The sequence below is a fragment of the Anastrepha ludens genome, chromosome 2, assembly GCF_028408465.1.
Source record: "Anastrepha ludens isolate Willacy chromosome 2, idAnaLude1.1, whole genome shotgun sequence".
In the NCBI taxonomy this organism is placed as follows: domain Eukaryota; kingdom Metazoa; phylum Arthropoda; class Insecta; order Diptera; family Tephritidae; genus Anastrepha; species Anastrepha ludens.
Window position 1 is genome coordinate 1,554,281 of NC_071498.1, and position 19,801 is coordinate 1,574,081.

At 39.1% G+C, this 19,801-nt stretch overlaps 2 protein-coding genes across 2 annotated transcripts; one reads left to right on the forward strand and one right to left on the reverse strand.

Annotated features, from left to right (window-relative positions):
* Nucleotides 1-4,453: 4,453 nt before the first annotated feature.
* Nucleotides 4,454-6,663, reverse strand: LOC128856210 (polycystin-2). Its single transcript, XM_054091543.1, has one exon. It carries the CDS (start codon nucleotides 6,661-6,663, stop codon nucleotides 4,522-4,524), a length of 2,142 nt encoding a protein of 713 aa, XP_053947518.1. The 3' UTR covers nucleotides 4,454-4,521.
* A 5,375-nt stretch (nucleotides 6,664-12,038) lies between these two features.
* LOC128861542 (modular serine protease-like) lies at nucleotides 12,039-18,006 on the forward strand. The gene is made up of 7 exons (XM_054099745.1): nucleotides 12,039-12,299; nucleotides 14,041-14,326; nucleotides 14,390-14,928; nucleotides 15,011-15,152; nucleotides 15,259-15,497; nucleotides 17,108-17,243; nucleotides 17,303-18,006. The coding sequence occupies exons 1-7, from the start codon at nucleotides 12,209-12,211 to the stop codon at nucleotides 17,829-17,831; spliced, it is 1,962 nt and encodes a 653-aa protein (XP_053955720.1). The 5' UTR covers nucleotides 12,039-12,208; the 3' UTR covers nucleotides 17,832-18,006.
* Nucleotides 18,007-19,801: the final 1,795 nt, after the last annotated feature.

Consider the following 19,801-nt stretch of genomic DNA (forward strand, 5'->3'; position numbering starts at 1 on the left):
GGTGTAGATATTCAAGGAAGCAGCCATGTCCGGTGAGTATCTGAGTTAGGTAGTAGTCAATATAGCCATGCTTCCTATTCATCCACCCTTCAAGATTTGGAATGAATTTGTAAGTCCACCGACCTTTGGTTGACTCATCCCATCTCCTTTGCCGTTCGACCATCGATCGCGTTCTCTCTACCGCCTTTTCTGATACCGTCAGTTTCACTCGTTTTGCGCCGTATAGGCGATACAACTCCATCGCATGAATATCCACAACGCATATTGCGTCGTCTGATACCGTTCTATAAGCGCATGCAGTACGTAGTGCGCTGCGTCTGTGGGTGCGAACTACCTCACGTTCATGGCTATGTTTAGCCTCAGCCTATATCGGGGCTGCATATAATACGATAGAGTCCATCACAGTCGATATGAGTCGTCTCCTCTCTCCTTGCGGGCCAACTTTGTTAGGCAGGATTCTTGTGAGTGCGCCATTGACAGCCGCTGTTTCACAGTTAACTGCTGCCAAATGATGCTTGAAGCTTAGCCTCGTGTCGAGCATGGCTCCGAGATACTTAATCGCCTCGAGTGAGAGTATTTCGTGTCCACCGACCGTGATCCTCAAAATCCCTTTTTGCTTCCGTGCGCTTATAAGCCCGGCCTCTGTTTTCTGGGCTGCCAGCTCCAAGCCCGCATTACCGAACCATCGCTGTACTCTCGCTGTTACATCGTTACATTCTGCTTCCAGCCGCTTGTTTACAGATACCAGCGCAATATCATCAGCATATCCCACCATCTCTACCTTATAGGGAAGTTTTAATTTTAGGACCCCGTCGTACATAACATTCCAAAGTGCTGGCCCCAGGACCGATCCCTGAGGAACCCCACCAGTAACTTCATACTTTTCCGGCCCATTATCAGTGTCGTACTGTAGGTTGCTGAAATAGCTTCTGACAATGCGCAAGGAATAACATGGCACTTTCAAAAGTTTTAGGGCTAGCAGTATGTTAGACCATTTTGCCGAATTGAAAGCATTTTTTACGTCCAATGATGACTGCTCAATATTTAATGGAGGTACTTCCCGCTGATAGCTTCCCGAGCTATGTCTGTGACTAGTCTGATAGCATCCACGGTTGACCTTGCGGAAACCAAACTGTTTATCAGAGAGTCCGCTGGAGCTTTCTAAGTTTTCCTGCAGGCGATCACATATGATACGTTCAAAAATGTTCCTTACTGTATCCAACATACAGAGGGATCTGTATGCGGATGGTTGGTCAGATTGCTTGCCTGGTTTAAGCAGCAACACCAATCGTTGCAATTTCCATCGCTTCTCCATGCCCAGAGACTCCGTGCTAATAATTTTCAAGGGAATGGAGATTTCTTAGAAAGAGATGGCCTAGGACTCATTGAGACAGGACACTTACGTGGAAACCTATTATTGAGAATATGGCCCAAGAGGCCAACATTGCATCGTACATATGCAAAAAGGCGGTCGGAATTAAATGGGGATTAACACCTCGTATTACACATTGTCCTTAAGCTTCGATAGTTTGGCCTATTTTACTATATGGGATACTTGTGGCCATCAACTCAAAACGCAAGTTAAATGAAATTTCTGAGCAAAGTCCAAAGAACTGCATCACCGACGCTTTGAAGACTACCCCAAGTAAAGCGCTCGAGGTGCTAGTCAACTTTCTTTCTCTAAATCTGGCAGGAAAACACGTGGCTGCCGCTTCAGCGCTCAGACTTAATAGTATGACGCTATGGAAGACCCGACGGCTCTATACCCTATGATCAAAAAGTACCGGGAAGGTGATGCTGACTGTTTTCTGCGATTTCCAAGGCATGGTGCACCATGAGTACTTTCCATCGCAACAGACAGCCAATAAAGAATATTATTCATCCGTTTTGAAGCGTTTGAGAGAAGCTGTACGTCGCAAACGGCTGAAAATGTGGGAAACAATTCTTGGATTTTGCATGATTATAACGCGCCAGCGCACCGAGCCCAAATTGTGCTGGATTATTTGACCAAACACCATGTAAATAACAATGTGTGTTGCTTCAGACGAGTCATATTTTGAAAGAGATAAAATAAATTTTTCCGAAATTTAGCTCTGTTTTGTTTTATTTAAACATTCCCGGTACTTTCTGATCATAGGGTACTACTTATACATACTATGAGTAGTTATAGTCAATAAATTGAGTACTCTTTCCATAAACCCACCTTCAACAGACCCTTTAAGATTAACATCCCGTCAAAAAGAGAGCGGCACACTTAAAGGCCACGGAAGAAGAGGAGAAATAAATGTTTACACGGACGGATCCAAGCTAGAAAATAAAGCAGGATATGAAGTGTTTTCAAAAGAATTAGGACTGGAATTATCTGTCCGACTTCCGAATTACTGCAGCGTCTACCTGACAAAGTCTTAGCCATAAAGGAGGTAACTGTGTACCTTAACACACACGCCGTAACAAAAATTACGATAAATATCTTCTCGGATAGCCAGACGGCTATCAAATCAATTAAGGCAAATATACACTCATCATAGATTGCTGAGGAATGCCTGGCAGCTCTAATGATATCAGCACTGACTTCAAGTTCAGTCTTATATGAGTTCCGGGATATAGAGATATTAAACGAAATTACAAGGCCGACAAGCTAGCCAAAAAGGGCACTAATCTACCTCTGATTGAAAACAGAGGCCATATTGGAATCCCTCTGGTAACTTACAAATGTCGGATAAAAAATAATATTCCCCAAGAAATCAATAGATCATGGAGAGAAGATAATACTTGAGTTACAACCAGGCTAATTTGGCCGCAAATAGTTAAGAAGAGGTTAAGAGAATTGCTCAAGCTCTTAATAGAGAACATCCTGAAAGTCGTAGCTTTCTTAAGCAAGCCGGTCATTGGCTGTTAGGCAGGCACTCTTATGGGCTAGGAGTATTTTCTCTGAATAGTGCAGAAGTTTTAGAGATGAGGAAGAGGAAGAAACAGTAGAACACTGCCTCTGTAATTGTCTAGCCTTAGCTAGGAGTAGAGCAAGGTTATTACGAAAATACTCCTTTGACTCTATTACGAGACTGGGCTAAAACCTATCACAAGAGCGTGTAAATGGTTCCATGATAAATAAAAAAATAGTAGGGTTCTCGAGTTGCACAGTGGTACCACAACGGACCTGCTAAGTAAGTTGACTATTTTTAAAACCGACTGCCACAATAACCTTCATTGAAGGTTTAAAATATTCAGATCAGAATTTTACAACATATTAAAAAATCCTATGAAAATCTCAAACATTAGATGTTTTTCTAACCGAAACTGTGGGAGCCAAAGATAAGTCCTACAGATAATAGGAGCATGTTAACTGCGGTTTAAGCATTTTTGATCATTGTGCAGTAACGCTCTTGGTCTTAAACTTAGATGCATAGAATATAAAAAAATATTTATATACGTATATTGTCAAAAAAGGGAGCACTGGCGCTTTAATTCCTCGAGGGAACCATTTGTGAAAATATACGCATGGAATGAGTTTTTAGTTCATCCCAACTCTTTCCACCAGTAAGTTTGCTAATTCATGGAATCTTCTACTACCAGGGTGTCAATGTTGATGTATTGGGTGGCATATCGGTAGTTCGATAGCAGTTCTTATGCTGTCTGACTCTTGGCACGACCCAAGCTTGGTAACCTCTTCGAACTATAGCCTGGTGTCAATCTTCGAATAAGGTAAAAGAAAGGCGTTAGATTGGGACAGCGAGACCGAGCAAGCTACGAGGCATAAACGAAGGGCCTACAGTTTTAAGTCGACTCGAAACAGCAAATCGTTTTTTATGTGGAGATTTTTCATATTAGAAATACATTCGGAGGTTTGCCAATGCCTGCCGAGGGGCGACCGCTGTTAGAAAAAACTTGATCGGTAATTTTTCTGTTTCATTCACGGAGATTCGAACTTACGCACTTCCGAATGGTAGTCACGCATCAACTTATTCGGCTACGGCAGCCGGGGCATATACTGCACGGATATTATCAGTTTAAGTGATTAAAGAGCTTTCTCACTTTCGGACTACCCGCCTGGATAGACTGAGACTGAGAAAGCAATAAAGGTAAATTTTCAGACAAGGTTTTATACTAAGATCCTTTAAGAACCGATTTAACAAAGGCCTGCCTTTAAATGCTGAAGCAATTTTTTTATTGCTAGGAGCGTTTTTGAGTCAACTGTCTTAAACTTCCTAAGCTTTCTGCACTTGTAATGTCTACTAAGTTGCTCAGTGTTTGGTCCAAAGAGAGGCGCTATCTGCTACCAAAAGCGAAGAAGAAGCTTAACGAAATTGGGCAGATACGGTAACGACACACCTTTCGACTTTGAAATAATAATGCGGCGCATGAAACTTGGCTTTAAAAGAACTTGAAGTGGCTTAAAAGAACTCATTTTTTTAGACGACCAAGACAAAAATTAGAGTTATTTGGAATACTTCGGAGGCATAAATGCCTTCAACATTTATTCATTCATTCATTCGATTATTTATTAAACACATCAAGTTATACTTAACGGTTATACCGTTGACGCCAACGTTGATGGCGCCGCAGTAGTGCAATCTGGGCATTAAATTTGCGCGCCATTGCACGCACTTGACTGAGATCGCGCAATTGCGGTCCATATGATGGACCTTCTTCTTCTCGATCTGTCATCTTGCGTTTCCCTGCCTTTTTCTCAGCATCGTCCACAGATTTCTCAATTTGTTCCTTAACGTCGCCCTTCTCCGGATCATAAACACGCTTCCTACAACAAAAACAACATGTACGTTTACACCAACGACCCCAGTCGCCAAATTCGACTTTAAGAAACTCATAAAAGCTCAATTCATTCGCCTCCTCATCATCCAAAGTAATTTTGTTCTCCGAAAAATAGTCGCAGATCAAAGTAATGAACAGATTCAGTAAAACAATGGCAATTACGAACATTAAAAGCGCATACAAAATGAAACCGAGTGTCAAACCACCAAAGGTAAGTTCATCCGGACTAATACTTTTGCTAAAGCCAAATGAGTAGCTCATCGAAGTAGTGAAGCTCCCAGTGAGGTGCGTGAAGTGTTTGGTGTCGTTGCCGTTAATTATATACGAACTGAAACCGAAAGCGATTAACCAAATGATGATGACCGCCAATAGCGTAAGTAATGCATAACGAGCGCGATAGAGTGTGCGTGTAAAGACACGAAATGGTTTGGCAAACTGAAATACCTTCCAAAGGCGTAAAGTGGTCAGAGAAATGAGAAAGCCAATGGCCAGATTAGCTATATGATCCATTTTTGCAGGCACTCGGAAATCCACAAACTCCAACTTCATCGAGTTCTCGAAACGCGTCATCAACGAAGCCACCTTAGCCTCGCGTGCAATAATCAAAATAATTATGAAGACATTCAAGCACACCATCACACAATCCACTACATTCCATGGCGAAGCGGACATCTTTGTCTTATAAAGCAGATTCAAAATCAAATGCTTGGTGAAATATATAAAGGAGAAAAGATACAGCAGGAATATGGTAAGCATAACTCCAGGTATATTGTCCAAATTCATCAGCAACTTAACACTCTCTACGTCAAGAAGTGGGAGTACATCGCCGAATGGTGTAAACTCCATGAAAATCGTGCAGACGCTGAAAATGTTCGAGTCGGCATTATAGAGTGTGAAGTCGACGAAGATGCCAGCAGTTCGCTCGTCTATCCAATTGGATTTCCGTAGATATTGGAGTATTGTTAAACTATTGTTCAAGTCACGTGATAAAAACGTTAAATAACCGTTATTCCCTTCATATGTATATAAGTGGCCCTTATGATATCGAGTTGTAAATAAATTCGAATCTAATTCTCCTTGCAACCATGGCCCATATGTGTGTACATACTTGCTGATGTAGTGTAACCTCTCAAAGGGCAACTCCCAGCGTGGCATATAGTTTCTGGTATCGAAACGTGGGGAGGTCAGACCGATGTACTTATCTTCACGTCGCACCTGCCTCAGACGCACTACACTCAGCAGTTTAGCTATATTATAATTTATCCAACCGGGTTCCGAGATCACCTCGTCATTGTAATCTTTTCCCTGATTGAAAGCTTCAATTGTTACGCTTGCTATGTACCTATAGACACCATCCAAATTGGTCACATAGTGAAGGCCAACATCACCCAATCGTGTCTCTGCGAATACCGTTCTCATCGTGCGCGTATTGTAATACACGAGATAATCACGTGAACCAACTACCAAAAGCATTAGGAACAGAAAATATATGCCATACAGCCGTAACTCGTTAATGATCAGTTTGTATTTGAGATTTAGCGACTCGTTGTAATGTGCCGGCGCAGCATACATAGCTGCCTCATGACTGGCCAACTGCAGGCGCACCAAAGCATCCTCATCATAGTTATTTGTGGTGGCAGAGCGTCCCACATCCGGTCCCTCTTGTACTGCTGGCCTCTTGCGCAACGCGGAGTAGCAGGAATAACCCAGGAATTTGCAGAAGTCGCCGATGAGGCATTGAAAGAGTAGCACGACAGCGATAACAAATAGTAGCCCACGAAATTTCCGTGACTCGTGTGAGAACCCGAAAACAAGAATGATGACAATTAGACAGAGCACAACAATGAAGATGCATACCCCTAAGAGAATGAGCATTTTGCGATTCGGCTCCATGATGCTTGTATTGAAGAAGGATTTATGATATTTTTTTTTATTTTTCTATTGCAGAACTATTTTCCTTTTGATTTTACAAAGCGAATTTTTTAATAAACAAAAAACATATGTCAAGACTCAAACGTTACGATATATAATTCATTGATATTGTAATGGAACGAAGTAAAGTACTTCAGCAGGAAGTATGTAAGTATTGAGTTGTATCAGAGAATAAGTTCGTAGTGTTTTTACCGAAGACTTATATTTAAACAAAAAACAATAATTATACCAACAAATTAATCAATTATATGTTCGCCGTTGCTGTTTACAACCTCTTCCCACCTCTCGACTAATTTGTTGATGCCGCTACGCCAAAAATCGCCTGGTCTGGTGTCAAAGAAGTTGTTGATCCAGTTGTTACGGTCCTCTTTACTCTGGTTTGGCAGGGAGTGGAAGAACCTCCCATTCGAGCTCTTGGAGTGCGGCTTTGACAACTTGTGCAACATGGGGCCTGGCGTTGTCGCGAAGGGCTATGGTTTGACCATGTGGATCAGGTAATTTTAGTCAAATAGCCTCATTCACGTGATGTATCTGAACAATGCAGAGCTCCCCCTTGACTCTGTCATTATTTTCGAGCATTTCCCAGTGCACCATGCCCTACCAGTCCCACCAAACACATATCATCATCCTCTTTGAATGAAGATCTGTCTTGGCTCGCGGCTTTGTGGTATCTCCTGGACCAACTCACTCCATTCTTTTCTTCATAATGAAGTACGAGTGTAGGCACCATTTCTCATCTCCCGAGACGAATCGGCACAAGAAGCGCTGTTTATGCCCGCGTGTTGCTCGATGGCGGGCGAGATGCTTTCTTTGTTTTATCCGTGAGGCACCCAGACTCTCACAGACGGCGAACACGCAAAACACTTGTTTTATTTATGCCTCTCACAAACAGACTAAACAGGCTATATTGCTGAAACCGTGAACATATCTTCGAGACGAATTTGAAATTTGAAAATTCAAATTTTTTTAACAAACCTCGTATATACAATTAGCGCTACACCCTTTATTTGGTATTGGACCGAGTTCCTCCTCCTATTTGTGGTGAGTGTCTTGATGTTTTTTCCACAAATACCGACTCCGAATGTCTGATGATTTTAAGCTCTTCATTTTATGACAGAAATACACTTAAAAGGTTTGCGTTGCCTGCCGTGGGGCGCCCACTATTCGAATAAACAGAGATTCGAATCTACGTATTCCACGCACCAACTCAGCCGGTAACTAACTAGTACTACTTGCATCTAAATGAGTTTTATGAGGAAAGCAGGAATACAGTAGACAACAACCGCCCGTTCCGCTGGTCGTCTTTATAAAAATCTAGATTAATTAATTAAATTAAGCCGAAAAATACTGTGTGTTTTTTATAAAAATTCTCGCGCATGAATAGTAATGAAAGAAGTTTTGAATAGTAGTAGCAATTAAAAAATGTTTGATGTGATTTACTTTATTACTTTTTTTATTGTAATGCTCTTTGGTATACAATATTCTTCGTTTTTCCATGCGTTGTTGAATAAATGAACAATACCGATGGCTTACCAACTCTTGAGCATGAAACATAAAGTTGGCCATGAGAAAAACATGGGTATTCTAAATCAATACCACAAATTGATAAAGTTTGGCCTTGTGACTTATTAATAGTAATCGCAAATGCAAGACGAACAAGAAATTGAAGACATTTGAATTCAAACAGCATATCCGATGGTATCATTGGTATTCGCGGTATTAAAACGTCTTCACCAGAGTATTTTCCATTCAAACTTGTTGCTTCAATGACGTTATTCATCAATCTCTTAACTGTTAATCGAGTGCCATTACATAGTCGTGGTTGATTTATGTTTCTCAACATAATAATCGGTGCTCCTATTTTCAAGTTTACCATGTGTGGCGGTAATCCAGTTAAATCAAGGGAATTCAAAAATTCAGTCGGATAATTTACAATATCATCTTGATTTGTAACAGTGTCAACGGATCGATATGTTTGTTCTGGACTTGGTATGTTAGCCAAAATAGCCGCATTCATTTCATTCACATCTTTATTTTTGCCAGCCATGATGGCTCGTTCACTAAGCCAATCATGATTTTTGTAATTTTGAGGCAAATTTGGGAAAATACTTTGATTTAACTGTTCTTTCGTTTGACTTATTTGACAAAAGTTTGGTTGTAAAGTTATTAAGCCAGTTAAATTATCGACAGGAACTTTGCCATTTCCAATATCCAATAATTGCTGTGAAAATTCAGCAGCTGATGGATCATTTTGCATTAGAACACGTACATTTGCAGTTAGTTTGAGTGTTTGAACATGTCTCCACAAATATAATATGATGATTTCAAACATGCAGCCAATTCATCTGCTACAGTTGCTCGAGGAATAACAGGCAGTGTTTCTCTAAAATCACCTGCCAGCAGCACTAAGGCACGACCAAACATTTCATTTTTACTACGTAAATCTCGTAATGTCCTATCAAGCGCTTCCAGTGACTTTTTATGTGCCATCGTGCACTCATCCCATACAATTACGTGTGCGAAAAAGCGGGGAAAGAGAAGAGAACTATTCTATTCCCGCCCGCCTTAACCCAGTTATGTGTTCAGGTGCAAATGACTTTTTTGCGTGAAGTCTGATATAAAATAAGTTCTATTTACTCTTCTTAAATTTATATAAACTTTTCCAGGCGAAGTAAAAAAACTGACATATATTTGCTTCAACCGTATATTTGTGAGTACACAGGTAATACGTAAATATATGAATGATATAGGTAATATCTCATATTAGCATAACCTTTCTGCAAGAAACTAATGAAACGATCACCAATTACGCCGGCAATGATACAATGAATTTTTCACTATAACTGACTTCAGATTAACGTTTACGTGGTCTTTCTCTTCCTCTTCCTCTTCCTGTAGCTATTCCTTTTCCTCTTCCATCTCCAGCTCCATCTCCTTTCTTTATCCCGGAAACGGGCAGTAAAAATTACTTCACTTAAAAGCTTTCATCAACAGCTTCCATCTGATACCCATATTGTACAAACACTTCCAAGGGTACCTTGGTCCACCTTTTCGGCTATATCTCGAGACCCTGCTCACTCAGAGATCTAAAAAATACTCTGTATTAAAGCACTCATCAGTAGCTTTGCTAAGAGGAAAAACCATAGAAAGCATGGTGGTGGAGTATAGAAAGCGTATTGTCTTGGCATACAGTGCTAAATTCATGACCACCACTGTGTATGAGTACATACATACAAATAAAAGCTAATATAAACAGTGAAATAAGTCTCTAAACTATTTATTTAATTTAAGAAGTTGGTCTACTTGAAGAATAACAAAAAACAATGTATCGGAAAGGTTGATCAAGTGACTCGAAGCGGTTTGCTTATCAAGAAAGATGAAAGAGAACGAAAACGTGGTTCACTCACAACTACAAACACTGACGTGAAACTCTCTTAACTCTGACTTTATTGGTTAAAATCAAAAAACTAATCTCGCCGCTTATCAAGTTGAGTATACACTTATAAACATACAGTTCTGTGCAAAATAATCAAAGCTTACATTTTTTATTTGCAAAAGTTTGGTATGCTCGAAAATGAGTGTTATTAAAAAAATATTAGCGAATATTTCAAAAATTCCAAAGTAGTAAAACGATTATACCCCACTGAATTTTTTATATTGGAGGGAAAGCAAAAATATTGTACCGAAGCGAGATCGCATTTTCGTGTCGAGCGTCTATGATAGCAAATTCCCCAATTAAATATTTTTAGAGAAAGCTAAGATTTTGTTTTGAATATTTTCTTATTTTGATAAAAGTTTGTCTAGCTTATTTGTGCACTGCTTTTTTAAATTATTATTATTTTCTTGAATGTAGTTCTTATCCTATTTTATTTTATTTTTCAACTTCAAGTGCTTGTAAATGATATATTACTTAAATTATATTCAATTCAATTAAACTCAAATATACAAAAAATGTAAACACGACTGCTCAAAATATTAGTTTGGGGAAAAAGAAATACATTATTCTAAAATTTTTCCGTGAATTGCCTAAAACTGTTTTATGCTCGATGTTTAGCTCCTGGGCGTTGCTACGACTACTAAAATGCTGGTCAACTTCGATTATTTCTGTGATTTTATCGACATTATCGACACTTTCTTTAACATCAAAAATGCCTTAAAAAATTATAAACTTTACGAAATATCGATCACTAGAGCCATCTACCCAGAAAATAATGGATTTTCTTTCCCTCAAACTAATATTTTAAGCATCAACTCTGGCGCACCATTTTTTTTTTATTTTGCGCGCAGCTGTATGCATGCAAGCAACCAAGGGAGGCTTTTGGGACTCAAACCCAGCTAGATTCTTAAAACATAAAAATATACTCCCTGGCTTTCAAACAGTTTAGGCCGTTAACACCTCGAGCTTTGACGATTGGGGCGCAAAACAGTTTTCAAAGCGTGAATTGTGACCTAAGTCACACATATGGTATACCAAATTAATCATCCAATTTTGTTTTTGAACAACTTTTTTACTAAATAAAAAACAAAATGTTTTCGTGTAATGGAAATCTTTATTTTGACCGTTACGTGCCCCAGTGCCTATCTGACTTCACTTGGGTCACGAAGCGGTTTGTTTACGAAAAACCTGAGATTGTGTTAATGATATACGAAAAAATCAACCAATGACAACACTTCTTTGCCATCTGAACAACTTGGACGAGTGTGTGAAATTATCGTGCAAATTTCGGCTGCAATAAGATTGTATTAGTAATATTCGAAAAAATTCAACGCAGACTTCACTCATCTTGTGAAATGGTCGTATAGAATTCGGCTGCAGAATCTCCTTAGAGACGTGGTAGCCATTTTTTTTCACCACAGCTAAATAGCAAACCTGGTAATCTATCACCCCTTTAACAAACCGCTGCCATTCCCCCCTCTTACTTCAGCCAATCAGCTGATTCCTTCAAAATCGCTGAGCGCCGGCTAACGGTCTGATGTTGGCCCCACCTCTGCATTCTGTACATCGTGTATTTACACCTATAAAGACTCAATATTCCACAGTGGAAAGAGTTATAGAAAAATTTACTGAAAACAAGCGATCAGCGGGTAAATGTTTAATTTGTTCCTTCATGATTTTGATTTTATTGAATTAATTTGTTTTGATAAAAAAATGTTTGTTTTTGTCTTATTATTCATTTTTTTAGAATATTGTGAGGTTTTATACACGGCAATACTTCTACCGACCCCCCCGAAAAAAAATACTGCTTGCGCGCCTGGCTATGTGTACGAAAGGGCAGTCATATTTTTGAATGCTTCAGAATAAACTTGAGCTGAGCTGTTTCAGTAGCTTTCGCGAAGTCGACGTTGACTAAAGTGAGAAGCGTTTAACGCTTTTCAAAGTATCTCAGCGTAATTTGAAAAAGTCAATTTGACAAAAAATATACATTATACATACATATATATTATATGCAGTTCTAAGAAACAAAGATTTTTATGTAATAGTGTTATTGCATTTTACTTGATAATTATGATCTGCTCCATCGGTACACATTTCCCATGCACTCCGCTTATTAATATATATCTGATAGCATTATGGTTGCTGATTGGCGGCTGTTCGGGTGAGTAAGTGCGGTAAAATAATGAAAAACAAAAAGCGTTTGTGGGTATTCCCAATTTCCGTATTTTAAAGTACGCGTCTTTTTTGTTTTGTTTTATATTATTTTGAATTGCTTGGAATTTGGTGAAGATACTACAACTTTCTGCCTAACTGTTCGTGGATTTTCGAGAAATTAAAAAAAAAAAACAATTTTGTGTTTTTGTTTTTTGCAAGCGTCAGTTTATTTTAGCTAATAGCTATTACCATCGAAGCAATTAATTAGCGTAAATAAATAATTGTAAACAACTCTTAAGTTGTTCGATGGCAAGGAGAGGAGTGGAGGAGTAGAGAAGTAGAAAGAGAGTATATATTTATGTATATACCTATACAAGTACACATCCATATACAATATACAAAATAAAGGATGCCCACGGTGGAGAGAATGCAGAAGGTGTGGCCAACTTCAAACCGTTCAACGGCTCTCAACGACTTCGAAAGCACCAGCGGATTTACTGGCGTCGCAGAGGATATGACAACGGTTTGATCAGCAAAAACTGAAATGCTGGATTGTCTGTAGACAATCAGTTTTATATTACCGGAACGAACAGAATTTTCGATCGAGGACTGTCATATTGCAGCAGCATTTCCCAAAATAAATATTTGGAGAATATTTTTGCGGTCACAACAAAAACATTGTGTTCACGAAGTACGAAAAAATGAACGCGGCCGCTACCCGTATTACTTCATTGCAAGGTGTACAGACTGGTTCGACCAGCATCAGACGTCGATCTCTAGCATGTTGGAGCGCTGATGGTCGATGTTGGTTTTTGAGTTTCACGCTTCCCAGAAAGAATGTCCAACTCAGCTCTTAAATAGCAAAAATTAGGCCCAGCATAACAGTGCGTCCTTCTCTTCCATTCTATTGCGCTCCAACACCCAGTAGAGAGTTGTCCTTCTGTGGGCGCAAAGTTCATCAATCCAAGTTTTTAACTACCTTACTGTGGCATGAATAGAATAACACAACAACTACCGCCTTTTTAGGTGGCCGACTAGTCTGTCAGTGGTGAGTATAGCAGTTCTAAGCAGTCTGCTTAGGTATACGTTTCGAATATTTCAATAGTTTGCAAGTCTGTTGAATTGCTGAAGCTAGAGCTTTAAGCAGAATAAAACAGCGCTTCTTCCTCAGTTATTTTAGGTTACCCTTTAAAAGTGATAGTTAAACCGAATAAATTTTTCCCATCCTTCCTTAATATCACGTATGGTCTAAGGAACAACATAGTCTGAACTATTCTTCAATCTAGTGTAATTTGCATTACTTTACTTCTTCTACTTGATTGGCGCGGTAACCGCTTACGCGATTTTGGCCGAGTTTAACAAAGCGCGTAAGTTGGACACACCTAGTGAATCCAAGTCCTTCCCCACCTGATCTTTCCAATGTAAAGGAAGCCTTTCTCATCCTCTGCTACCACCAATTGGTACCTCATCGAATGCTTTCAGAGCTGGAGCGTTTGCCTCCATTTGGACGATATGACCTAGCCAACGTAGCCAAACTTTCCGCTAACTAAGTACCACAGCTAAGTCTATAAAGCACAGATTCATAATCATGCTTAGTGCTCGAATTACACAGTTAGCTTGATGGTCTATGTATACTTACTTCTTGAATTACAACTGTCTACGACGATTGACTTTTACTACCTAAATTTTGAATTATTGCTCGAGTGCAGTAGTTGATTTGTAAACAAGTTGTCGTCTCGTATTTGTAGCGCAATCAGAATGCAACTGGAAATGTGATGATGGCGAGTCCATAGATTGTGAATATTTTTGTGACGGCTTGAAGAATTGTCGAGATGGCTCGGATGAAAGTACAGAAAATTGCTTCGTAAATTCGACGTGTCCGTCATATGCATTTCGCTGTGCCTATGGTGCCTGCATCATGGGCGAAAATCGCTGCAATGGCAAGCAGGACTGTGCGGACAACTCGGACGAATTGCCATTTCTGTGTGAGAAGACGAGGCAAGAAGTGGAGGTGGAATTGCGCGGTAAATGTGGGTAAGTTGAACAAATCATTAAAGGCAATTCGTGCGTACAATTGAATACTTGTTCACTCCAAAGTGATGCGGAGATGCAATGCAGCAGCGGGGAATGTATAGACAGCGATAAAGTTTGTGATGGCATACGCGATTGTAGGCTAGGAGACGACGAAACATTGGAGAAGTGTGCACCATTTTCGTGTCCCACGTTCGCACATAAATGCGCCTATGGCGCTTGTATTGAAGGCAAGGCTGCCTGTAATGGAACCGTAGAATGTCATGACGGCTCTGATGAAGCGTATGCGCTGTGTGGTATGAAGCGGAAAGATAAACCCAAAACAGACATTGTTTACTTTCCAACGGATAGAACTATGGTTAGTGCAAAGTTAAAACCACCACCAACAACAACTCTGGCAGTAAATGAGAGGTGTAAAATACCGGAAAATCTTGCGAATGTAATTATAAGAGATGAGTTGCGTGGCACAAATTTACAAGTGGGTTCGAAGGTGCCAACAAACACAGTTGTTAGTTTTGCCTGTCATCCAGGTTTCAACTTGGTGGGTGATATTAGAACGTTTTGCCGAAACAGAGGTTGGCAGAATAACTTGCCCACATGTATCAGTAAGTCATTGCCTAATAATGGAAGAGTGTTAGAATAAAAGTTAACTTTTCATTTTTTTCTTAACATTTTTTGTTTTTCTAGAGTACTGCAATGCAACTATGCTGCAAGAAGGCTTTTCTACGAAGGCCACCTGTTATTTTGAAAATGTACTCGTACCATGCAGAAATATTCGGCCGGGCACAAGCGCAGTAATCAGCTGCGAAACAGATTATCAACGCAAGAAGTAGGCAAACACTAAAAAAAAGGATTAGTAAATAATTCATTCTGCATTCACTGATTCCTCCTACTTACATCTTTATTTAAATTACAGTTTTCATCTTTTATTTCAGTGTATGGGAAGAAACAACCCTAACCTGTACAAATGAGTACCAGTGGAATAATCCGAAGACGCCCTGCGAAATACGGTGCGGCTATATACAACAGCCGTCGACAGCTTTCGCCAGTAATGGCAGAATGGTTAATGTTACACAAGCCCCTTGGCATGTGGGTGTATACAGTAAATTGAATCAAAGGGATTTTAAGCGCACATGTGGTGGGTCCATAGTTTCGACGCGCATTGTTGTATCAGGTAATACGAATATTTATGTATTTAGATGCCTAGCTTGCTTGAATTTCTACTTTCCGTCCTTCTCATTTTGTTGTTGTTATTGTGACAACCGTACTTGTGATTCTCCTCTTCATTGTTGCTGTAAGCGAATTTGGTAAAGAACTTTCTTTTTCTCCGCTTATCTTTTCCAACGCGTAGAGTTGTCTTCACGTTTCCTTCCCAACTATGGGGCTGCCAGTGCTACTGCTTAGTGAAGTCTGTTACTAAATACTAGTTGGCATCAAGGCCGACTTTAAAATCAATAGATTTACCAGTTCTATAAGTTTATCTTCATTGATAACATCAAATCAGTATAGTGGTTGCAGTTGTTGTTATTGTTGTTATAAGCCCACTAGGCACTGTCAGTGCGGTGAAGTCATCGTATAACTCATCTAACGGTAGTTCCAGGAAACGTGCTGTTTCAACAGATTGGGTCCAGAGAGAAAAGAGTATTAGGTGTGTGGGCTTATAAGGGCATAGGAATTAGGTGATTAGTATCGTGCGAGGTACCTTCACATGCCCGACTAGTTTTGAGTACGTCGTGGTCGATTCTGAATAAGTGGGAGTTTAACCTGATCCAATATCTAGACTTTCATTGAGCCAAAGTTTCCGGTACCTGATCGAGGAGGTTACTGCATAAAGTTTTATTTAATGATTTTATAGATATAAAGAGTGATCAGATTGGATGTACTTTTTCCAATAGAGTTTTTTTTTTTTTATTTTTATCTCAACAACGTTTACAAATCATCCAATTGTATTACGAAAATCGACGCTCTGTGAAAAGTATTCATCGCGTGCTCACGCCAACTTAAGGTGTTCAGCGATGAGGCCTATTCTTGGTTGATGTCTACGTCAATAGGTAAAATTGTCGTAGTATTTTGGCTGAAGAGCAAGCCGAAGCCGTTCAAGAGCTGCCATTACATCCATATTTCGGCCCATCGGCCCATATTTCTTCAAGGAAAAGGCTGGCGCCAATATAACAATGAATGGCGAACGCTATTGCGCCATGATAAACGACATTTTTATGCCGGAAATTGAAGCCCGTGATCTCCACATTTGGTTCAACTAAAGAAGGTGCTACTTGCCATACAGCCGGTGAAACAATAGATTGGCGATGTCGTCGTTTTGGTGAGCAATTTATACCTCGTCTCGGATCAAACCTTTGAACTTTTATTTGTGGGGGTATTCAAGGTTTAAATGCTTTGTAGATAAACCTGCTTTCATTGTCGCATTGGAAGCCAACATTACTAAAGTTATACATGAAGTACCGACCGAGGTCCTCCAGCGAGGCATTCAAAGTCAGTGTTTATGGATGGCCGAATTAATTCGCAGTTGCAGTCAACATCTGAAAGGGATTATCTTTGAAAAGTAAATGTGTTGAATTTTTCTACACAAAAATAATAAACATTGCCGAATCCATTCGAGTTTCGTTCTTTTGTTTCAATTTAAAATCCGATACCTCTAAATTAATCATCCTTACTTACGTACATGTGTAAGTCAATTACCTTCAAACGTATCGATCCTATTTTAACTAGTTGTAATTCCTTGCTATTTATATTCCATTTTTCTAACAAACTTTTTTTGCCATACAGCTGCTCATTGCGTCTGGGACGAAGCTAACTCAGCGACATATCCAGCGGGACTATTCAAAGTTGCAGCTGCACAGTTGGCGTCCCGCTATATCACTACTGAAGGGTCTGATGTTTCATATATATATGTGCCATCTTCGTAAGTCCTACTATAGATTAATGACAAGAATATGTAATGAAAATTTGTACTTGGTTCAGGTATACTGGTGCTGATGGTAATTACCAAGATGATCTGGCTATCCTCAAAGTGGTGAACATTTTCAAATTTACTGAAACGGTTAAGCCCATTTGTTTTGAGCCCAAGAACAGGGCCGCTGCAGTCGTGGAAAACGATGAACTTGGTTTCATTGTCGGTTGGGGTCCTACGACGAGCAGCAACAATGTCGATGTATTTCAAAAAATAGATGTAAGTTCGATCTCCTACCAAAGTTGCCTGGATCGGTTGACAATCAACGATACACCTTACGATTTGCCGACTGATAAGTTTTGTGTGAGGCGCGTAGCGAGAACAGGAGATATTTGTCGCGGTGATAGCGGTGGTGGTTTTGTGAAAAATATTAGAGGGCGATATTATTTAGTAGGCGTGGTAAGTCACGCGCCGTTAAGACATATCGATTGTGGCAGGGATGGCCTTGTGGCATTAACAAATGTGCAATTTTATACTCAAATAAGTAAATACATAGATGGGGACAAAGATCGAGTGGTACAGCAAAATGTGGCAATGTGATGGCATAAAAATGCATACATACATATTATACATATGTATGGATAAGTAAGGTTAAGAAAAAAGTGACTGCTATAATATAAGCTTTTTTGTACTCAGCCAGTAATTAAGCGTGATATGAACAATTGAATTTAATTAGTTACAGTGGCACAAATACATGCATACCTAAGTAAGCAAATTGTTGTTTATATTCCAATTGAGTAAATTTATAGTATCTCTTATGTAGTGATAGTAGAGTGTTGTTGTTTTTGTTCAGCCAAACATTTAGCCGGGACACTCTTCCGATTGCTGGTGTGTGTCTTGATCAATTTTCTTAAATGGGCGAAATACACGTCCTTAGCCCGTTATGTGAGTTACGCTTCAGGGAGCTCTTTAATACAAATTTTGGTAAACACACACACATATCGCGAATGCCTCAAATGTTTGATAGTGAATTTCGTAATTCGAATGGTAATAGGGAAGTGAATTGCAAAGAGGAAAGCGAATTACATACGTACCGTGGGAACAAAGCATAAGTAATTCAGTCTCAATTACCTTGTGAGAACACAGCTGAAAGTGTCGTACGGGAACACACCTGTACCTATCCTTTTGGTCACACTGAATTCATTATTCTTTTTTATTCATTATTCAATTTAATTGAACGCCGTTATTCATTCTATGAAAGAGATCATTCTAGAAGCGTTCTTACCATAGATGACGTTCTTACAAACGACAAGACATATAAAAATAGAGTAAGTACCTTTAGAAGTTATAAGTTTTTATCTTAACTGTCTTGAATTATACATCGGAAATAAAGAGTGTTAATATAAATAAGAAGTACATGTGGGGGTTTTATTCCCCCACAACCTTGCGGATTACGAAGAAATCGTTGTTTCCCCCATTTTTATTGGAAATGTATCGAAATCAGCTGGCAAACCCAGACAAAAAAGTATACCAAAGTTAAAAAAATCAAATGTTCACTGTTGAACATTTTCGACTGTTTTCCCTGGAGAAGCGTCTTCTTTTTATCTTTAGGACTCACAATTGTCGTAGATGCATTTTTACGTAAGCATTTCATCGTATAACTCTTGATAAAAACTAAAATCTGTGCAATGCAGTTCTTGCATTTTGGAGCAAAAGAGAAAAGTTTATTACACGAACAATTAAAAACAAATGTTGGAAGAACAATATATTCGTTACCTTAATGTGCTAGTAATGCTAAATAAACATTTCTTTTTTCGCTTTCGATTTTGTAATGTTGTTATCACAAAGATTTCGTTCAAATGGAAATATAGTTGTCAAAATACCCATAATAAACAATTGGAGGAAATCCGTAAACCATGATTCAATCATAGGAGCAAGGCATATCTATACAAGGTAGTATCATTAGAAGAGCTAATTAATTCGCCTTGAGCGAATTGGCATTTCTGTCAAAAATTTGTGCCAAGGCGAATTTGCTTTGTTTACATATTTCTTTGTTTCTACATTGTTACTCAAAGTATTTGTAGCAGTTATATTGAAACACAAAAAATAAAGATTATCCGTACATAATATCATAGTATTATTGCATTGTTGAATGCAAATATGGTGAAATGTGTATTGTGCGCAAAACGATGGTAAGCAAAATGGGTTCTTTTTTCCTTTCCTTTCTTTTTGTCTTATGTGTTTCAATTTATGTTTCAGATCTCGGTATGGTAGACGCTTATGCTGCAGAAGGCGATGTGCTTGTTTTCCTATACTAAAATATGAACAGCAGGCTGAGCCTCTTGTCGAGTGAAGGTTATGGATTTCATTAGTCCCAATACGTTTGAATAAAACGCAAGTCCTTTGGTGTGTAGTGGCTTCAATTGGGGGGTTACATTACAAATGAATCAACGGAATGAAGATGAACAATTTAAATGTCAATTTAAAACACTAATAATGGCTGGTTGCTTATTTGCGGTAAATGGACACTGTTTCAAATAGATTGGTGCTTACGATGACGGAATGGATAT

What these genes read in the sequence shown, in the direction of transcription:
- LOC128856210 (XM_054091543.1), bottom strand. Translation starts at nt 6,663, where the DNA reads ATGGAGCCGAATCGCAAAATGCTCATTCTCTTAGGGGTATGCATCTTC.
- LOC128861542 (XM_054099745.1), top strand. Translation starts at nt 12,209, where the DNA reads ATGATCTGCTCCATCGGTACACATTTCCCATGCACTCCGCTTATTAAT. An exon ending in GCTGATTGGCGGCTGTTCGG is followed by an intron (nt 12,300 to 14,040) that starts GTGAGTAAGTGC and finishes TCGTATTTGTAG; the next exon opens with CGCAATCAGAATGCAACTGG. An exon ending in GAATTGCGCGGTAAATGTGG is followed by an intron (nt 14,327 to 14,389) that starts GTAAGTTGAACA and finishes TTCACTCCAAAG; the next exon opens with TGATGCGGAGATGCAATGCA.